The following is a 7,442-nucleotide window of genomic DNA, read 5'->3' as shown; positions in this document are numbered from 1 at the left end:
ACCGCGTCAATCGTCGAGCCCCCCTTCCGGAAGCCGTACTGGCTTTCGTGCAAACCTGGCACTTGGCCCGCTATGTGTCGTTCCAAGCGGGCGGCGACTACCCTCTCGAGTAGTTTGCCGACCTCGTCCAGTAGGCATATCGGCCGGTACGCTGACGGCGAGGTCGTCGGTCGGCCCTCTTTATGGAGCAGGACCAGCCTCGCCGTCCGCCACGCCCGGGGGTAGACTCCCTCCCTCAGGCATCTTGTGAAGAGGTGCCGGAGTCTGGGGGCCATGACCCCCATCACTTCCCCCCAGATCCGGCCAGGGATTCCGTCCGGGCCCGGTGCCACGTTGCGGACGGTCATTCTTCTGGTTGCCTCCCATATCTCCTCCTCCGTGACTTCCCAGTCGTCCCTCCATTCCAGCGGTCGTGTCGTTTACCGTGGCCGTTCCGCCGCTCTGTTCTCTTGTGGGGGAAAGAGCGTTCCGGTGATCCGCGTCAGCAGCGCAGGTTCCATTTCCGCCGTTGTCAGGGTGCCCTTCGCGCGTAGTTTCTGTGTCACTGTATGCCCTCCCCCATGGGTCCGACTCGACTGTTTCGACCAGTTCGGACCAGGCACAGTCCTTCGCTTTTTTAATTTCCCTTTGTAGCGAGCACCGTAGCGCGCGGTACGTCCGGTAGCGCAAGGAGACTTCTTCTTCGTCGCGTCGTCGCCAGCGGCAGGCCCTTAGGTACTGTCTTCGGGCCCGGACACATCTCGTCCTCAGTTCCGCGATGTCGGGGTTCCACCAGTAAACTGCTCTGCTTCGCACCGTGCCCGGTGTGGCCCGTGGCATGGATGCGTCGCAGATTGCTGTCATGGCTTGTCGCAGGTTCTCGGCCTCCTCTTCCACGTCTGCTTCGGTCGTCGTTGTCGAGGCCTCCCAGCTCCAAGCTGTTGCTATAGCCGCCGCCCGGAGTAGATCTTCATTCCTCTCCTTTATTTTCCATCTAGGCGGTAAGCGCGCGTGTCTCCCCCTCGGCGGGCCGCGCCCGTCGTTTGTCGTTGGCATTCCAGGTCCAGGTGCGTCCACCTCCATCAATATGTAGAGGTGGTCCGACAGCGTCTCGACCCCTTCGGCCACTCTCCAGCCTGAGATCCGCCTGAATGCCTCGGGGGAGGCCCATGTTATGTCAACAATGGAGCTCCCTCTGCACGTCACGCAGGTACTGGTCGAGCCCCTGTTCACTAACAGAAGTCCAAGTCCCGCGGCCCAGTTCGATAGCGTGCGGCCGCGCGTTGGCCGTGGCGTTCCCCCATTCCGTGGAGTGCGCGTTGAAGTCTCCCAGGACGAGCACTTGTCGTGGGAGTCGTCGCCTGACGCAGTCGCCAACTCCGTCTAGGAATTCTTCGAACGCTGCCCGTCCGCTGTTAGGTGACACGTACACCCCCACCACCATCATCCCTGCCCACTCGACCGCGGCGTATCCGTTGCCGCGTTCCAGCAGGGCTCCGTGGACGAACGCCCCGGGCGTTGATGTCCAGGTGAGCAACCGACAACCATTCCGTCCTCCTTTAACTCCTCCTTGTCCAAGCCGGACGTCCCGTATCCACACCCGTTTTGCGCTCACAGGCACTAGTCCTCCACTCTGGTTACCTCCCTTGCCCAGGCTCTCCAGTTTTCCGGAGATTTCGATTACGCACGCAGCTCCGTCCTCTCTACGTCTGCCTCCCATGTATCCCCACCCTGTGTTGTAATGGATCAGATGATACTGGAGTCAGCGGACGGGAGTTGAGGATAGACTCGATTTCAATGATAAGTGTATTTAAATTTTCGAATGTCAAGAGCTCGTTACCTGCGACACGCCTGAAATGTCGTTTGAAGGATTTCACTGCAGCTTCCCATAGCCCTCCGAAGTGAGGTGAGTTGGGAGGAATGAAGAGCCATTCGATCCGTCGGTCGACTAAAAAGGACTGAACCTTTACCTTATGATCGTCGGATTGCAGGAGATTTCGGAGCTCTCGTAATTCATTGTTGGCGCCAACGAAGATGGTACCGTTGTCGGAGTAAATTGTCACACAGAATTCTCGGTGAGCGATGAATCTTCGCAGAGCAGCAATGAAGGCCTCGCTAGTGAGGTCGCTGACCAGCTCGATGTGGACTGCTTTGACTTCAAGACATATAAAGATTGCTACATATACCTTAATTTTGCGTCGGTTGCGATCCTTTCGTTCTTTGATGTAAAACGGTCCGCAATAATCTATTCCGACGTTGCTAAACGGTCGAGATTCCGTTATCCGTGAGGCTGGGAGGTCGCCCAATACGTAATCCACTGGAGGTGGATTAGCTCGGCAGCAACGGACGAACATCTTCAGCGTGCTCCAAACGTGACTACGGCCGTCGATAGGCCAATAAGATCTTCTTAAGGCGTATAAGGTAGCTTGAGTTCCGGAGTGGAGATTGATGAGGTGTTCATGCTCGATTATGAGTGCTGTGACTGAGGATTTGGGTACAATGATTGGGTGTTTCTGACTGAACGGCATTGGTGAGTGACTGAGTCGGCCTCCGACTCGCAACATCCCGTCTTTGTCCAGAAATGGATTGAGTCGTTGCAGCTTCCCCTTCACTGCAGAATTTCGATCTGTTCGGAGAGTGCGGATTTCATCTGAAAAATAACAGAATTGTAACAGTTTGACCAATTTGTTATGCGCATTGGTTAAATCATGTGTGGTTAGAGGTCTCCCTCGATCCTGTTTTTGTCTCCATCGGAGGCAACGAGCGGTAATTCTAATCAGCTTGGGCCAAGAAGAAAATCTCTCCAGTAGACTGTGGTCAGCAGGAGTCACGGCCAGACATGTTGCTTTCTTCTCCTCTGGTATTTCAGTTAATGGTACTGGGTTCCACGTCGGCCAGTATCTTTCTGGTTGTTGGAGCCATTCCGGACCATGTTGCCAAATGGTTGGTCGCAGGAAATCTTCGGGTGATTGGCCTCGAGATATGAGATCTGCAGGGTTATCGGCAGTGGGAATGTGACGCCAATCTGAGGTGTGAGTCTTCTGCTGAATTTCTGTCACACGATCAGCGACAAAGGTTTTCAGCGTATGGGGTGATGTATTGATCCAATGAAGTACGATTGTAGAATCCGTCCAGTAAACAGTCCGAGAAATGTTGCTTGGTAAAGCTTGAAGGACTGTGGTGGCCAATGATGCGAGAAGAAGTGCTCCACTCAGTTCCAGCCTTGGAATGGTTTGTGATTTCAGTGGAGCCACCTTTGATTTTGCAGTGAGGAGTCGTGTCCAGACATGACCATCCGGAGTGATGGTGCGAAGGTAAACGCATGCCCCATAAGCCCTTTCGCTAGCGTCACAGAACCCGTGTAATTTAATTTCCGCTGCAGCCTTGATTATCGTTTTACGTGGAAACTTCACGTTATTCAATAATGGCAGCTGTGCATAATATTTGCTCCATTCCGTGTGCACGTCAGCCGGTAGAGATTCGTCCCAATCAATTTTTAAAGTCCAGAGTCGTTGGAGCAGCATCTTAGCACGAACGATCACTGGTGCCAATAATCCAGGGGGGTCGTAGATCTTGGCGATTTCGGAGCTGATTGTTCTCTTCGTGATTCGAGAGGCGGTAGAATTAATTTTTACGGAATATAGGATCGAATCGTCAAAGGAATTCCAAACCACACCCAGAGTTTTGAAGGTTTGCGATTCGCCTAGTAGCAGCTTGTCGTTTATGTCCTGCTCGAAAAGTCCTCGTAGCAGTTCCTGGTCGTTCGATGCCCATTTTCGAATGTTTAAGCCGGCCAGTTCCGTGAGCTCCGTTCTCAATGATCGTGCCTCGACCTTTCTATCAACTCCTGTGAGAACATCGTCGACGTAGAAGTCTCGCTGTAAGACCGTCGCCGCTCGTGGGTACCGATGTCCCTCGTCGTCCGCCAGTTGATTGAGGCACCGAATGGCTAGATAAGGGGCCGCTGACAGCCCGAATGTCACTGTATTAAGTTGATAGGTGTCAACTTCTCCATCAGAATTACGCCACAAAATTTGTTGAAATTTTCGATCCTCTGGACGCACAAGAAATTGTCGATACATCTTTTCGACATCGAATGTAATGACGTATTGATGAGAACGAAATCTTAGAAGGATGAAGAATAAGTCATCTTGTAGTTTCGGTCCCGTATGAAGTATGTCGTTTAATGAAACTCCGGTGGTGGTTGGTGCAGATCCGTCAAACACAACTCGGAGTTTTGTAGTTTGGCTGGACTCTTTGATCACGCCGTGATGTGGCAGAAAATATCCGTCGTCCGTGCAGTTGTCCGTGGTAATCTTCGTCATGTGTCCTAATTCCACATATTCTTGTATCACGGCGCGATAGTCGGCTTCGAATCGTTTGTCTCGTTGGAATCGACGACAGAGGGAAATGAGTCGCTTCATCGCCATTGTCTTAGAGGATCCAAGCGAAGGAATTGTTTCGTTGAATGGGAGAGCGACCATGTATCGCCCTTCGTTGGTGCGTTGAACGTGATTTCGAAAGTGTTCTTCGCACTGTCGTTCCGCTTCCGAAATGTGTGCAGTGGGCTGTCCTTCGTCGATTTCCCAAACACGGGCGGGGTCCGCCTGTAAAGCCGTCGTGAAGGCGTGAAATGCGAGTGCTGATGATTGCGAGGTTGGGCTCCCCCCGATGACCCATCCGAATCGCGTTTTTTGCAGACGCAAGTCGGGCCCGTTTGCTTGACTGATGTCAAGTTGGCCGACACAGAGTGATGCTAGCGTTGGTCCGGCGCTCAACAATATTTCGATCGGCGCAGGCCTATGGAATCTTGGATCGGCTAGTTGGAGATTCCTCGGTATATGTATTATTGAGCGATCTACGGGTTGATCTGGGACCCAAGGCGATATTGTCGGTATGATTAGGAACGTCAAGGTGCGTTCGTATGTGCCGTCGATGGAGATGATCGTGGCCGTGATGTAACGTTTCGAGGTTGTCGATAACGTGTTGAGTGTTCCGATTGGGACCTAACGTTTCCGTTGGTTAAGTTTTAGCGAATCAGCGAGTTTTTCGGTGATAAAGTTCATGCTAGAGCCGGTGTCTAGCAGAGCTCTACAACGGAATGGTTGAACTTTATTGTTCAATATGTTGACCTGCGCTGTGACTAACAAATCGTGCTGCAGTGGTTCAGAAGGAAGCGAGGTCAATGAGTCCGTTTTCTGTGGTTCGGTCCCTAACAAGGTCGTTTGATGACGTCATTGTTTTCCTTGTCGTCTAGGACTGGACGATATATTTGATCCCGATGCCGTCGTTCGCGATAACCGAGATTCACGTTTCGGAGATGTTCGCGGAGACGATCGGGGAGACGATCGGGGAGACGTGGATGCGCGTCTCGAACGATGTGACGATCGCGGGGTCGGTGAACTAGGCGAAGATCGACCGTTGGATGATCGATCGCTCGATGATCGACCGCTCGATGATCGGCTTACACGTGGTCGTGATTTGCTATGACCATGGTCTTGATGTAGGTATGTATGGTGTCGCTGCCTGCAGATGCGACATGAACCGGCGGAGCAATGAGTAATAGCGTGTCCCTTACCTAAACAATTGGTACATAGAGACGCCCTCTTGGCGATTTCAAGGCGTTTTTTAGGCGACTTTGCTTTGAAGACATCACAATTCCATAATTCGTGTTGTCCTTGACAATTCGGACACACCAACGTATTATGTGTAGTTGTGAATGCGTAACTTCGCGGTGCGTTCGGTCGCTGACGTTTGTGTTGATCGGACTCTCTTTTTATCACGGTTGATGCTGAACTTGTCCTGTCGCCGTTCGTCCGTGTTTTCAGAAAGTCTACCAGATGCGTATATGACGGCATTTTCCTGTCCGGCAATGTGCGCTGCCATTTGCGAATGATGGCTGAGGGTAGCTTCGACGTGAATAATTTTATAAGAGCGACATTTGAGGTAACTGGTTCACCGAGTTTTTCTAGCGCTTGGAGGTTTACCTTGACCGTCTCAAGAAAATCATCTATCGCTTCGGGTGTCTCTTTGGTTATTTTCGGATAGTCAAAAATCAAGTCCCAGTGGCGCATGCAGACTTGACGGTGGCAGTCGCATTTTTCCATCAGAACGTCAATAGCGTTCGATTAATTTAACTCGGTGACATCTAACGATTGTATGCTTCGCGCGGCCTTTCCGGTCAAAGAGGATCGTAGGTAGTGGGACTTCTGCACGGGTGTAAGTCGCTCGCTTCGATCGATAGTGGATAAGAAGGAGTCGTAAAATGAATGCCAATTTTCGATGGTACCGTCGAAAGTAGGCAGGTGAATTTCAGGCAGTTTAATTGATGTCGGCTCGGCGATATTAGACTCGCAGCCTTGTGATTTCGACGACGATGCTGGTGTATCATCCATGAGAGTGTGTATTCGTATTACCAGATTGTAATATGTGTCGGTTACTTCGGAAACGCGCGCGTCGTCCATCTCGCCTAAATCTTCTAATTCCTCTTGTAACAATCGATATTGTTTCCACGTGTCGTCGAGTAGTGTCGTATAGGCCGTTAAATGGGCCTTATTCGGTTGTCTAGATTTTTCGTATTCATCGAGTCGTTTCGATAGAAAGGTAAATCGACCGATTTGAAAGCCTCGTCTCCGATGCAAGGAGGTAATTTTCTCTGTATTTTCCATTGGTATAGCAGATTGTGAGAAGAATGCAATGAACGAGCTTACCTTGCGGTTGCGAGTTTAAATGTTACTCGTCACCGTGTGTGTCTCGTTTAATGTGTAAGACGTGTTCTTACTGAAGTCGACCGTCTAGTTGTTGGCGTGAGGCTGCGTGGTTGCGTTCTTGCGTTTTCAAGAGGGTTATGCCTCTTCAAAACTGATGGTCCCTGGCGCTACTGACTTCGCTGGAGTGGTAACGCTTCTGCTGCTGTTTGTATTGGATTCACGTGGCACTGTATGATAGTGGAGGTCACTGGCGTGCACTTTTCACTTGCCACTGTATCCGGCTCGAAGGACCAAATGTTACGACCGATCGCGGAGAGACGCGGTCGCTAGGAAAACGTTTCAGCGAGAGGCGTAAATTCTCGCTACGATTATGTTAATCGACGCCGCGAAATAGTCGTTTCCCTGTTTCGGTTAAGATAACAGAGGTGGTTTAATGAATGTAACACTGTATTAACAGGTTAACATAGAATAATATATTTTACAATAATATGATGATTATGTTACAGAAATTTGACTCGACTTTGCGAACTCTCTAGATAAATTCGTTTACTCGTCAGATTTGTCGAAGAATCACGTTTGACTCGTCAGAAGGAACTGATCGCCCTTCGATTATTCCTTTGCCTCATTTGGAAGACGACCCCCACTATGCACGAGTCACGCCACCGCTCGCGCCTATGATCACGTATGCCTCTTCTTGTGTGAAAATCGTAACGGTCAAAAATCGACGTTTCTAGAGCTCGCTGCTTGGCGACA

The 7,442-nt window shown here is 50.9% G+C and overlaps 1 protein-coding gene across 1 annotated transcript; it reads right to left on the bottom strand.

Annotated features, from left to right (window-relative positions):
* Positions 1-1,156: 1,156 nt before the first annotated feature.
* On the bottom strand, positions 1,157-6,053 carry LOC126876269 (uncharacterized). The gene is made up of 3 exons (XM_050639119.1): positions 5,558-6,053; positions 1,820-4,849; positions 1,157-1,710 (listed from the first exon to the last, which is right to left on the bottom strand). The coding sequence occupies exons 1-3, from the start codon at positions 6,051-6,053 to the stop codon at positions 1,157-1,159; spliced, it is 4,080 nt and encodes a 1,359-aa protein (XP_050495076.1).
* Between the last annotated feature and the right edge of the window lie 1,389 nt (positions 6,054-7,442).

The sequence above is a fragment of the Bombus huntii genome, unplaced genomic scaffold, assembly GCF_024542735.1.
Source record: "Bombus huntii isolate Logan2020A unplaced genomic scaffold, iyBomHunt1.1 ctg00000068.1, whole genome shotgun sequence".
Taxonomy (NCBI): domain Eukaryota; kingdom Metazoa; phylum Arthropoda; class Insecta; order Hymenoptera; family Apidae; genus Bombus; species Bombus huntii.
The sequence above is the reverse complement of the archived record's forward strand: the minus strand, read 5'-3'. Positions and strand labels throughout refer to the sequence as shown.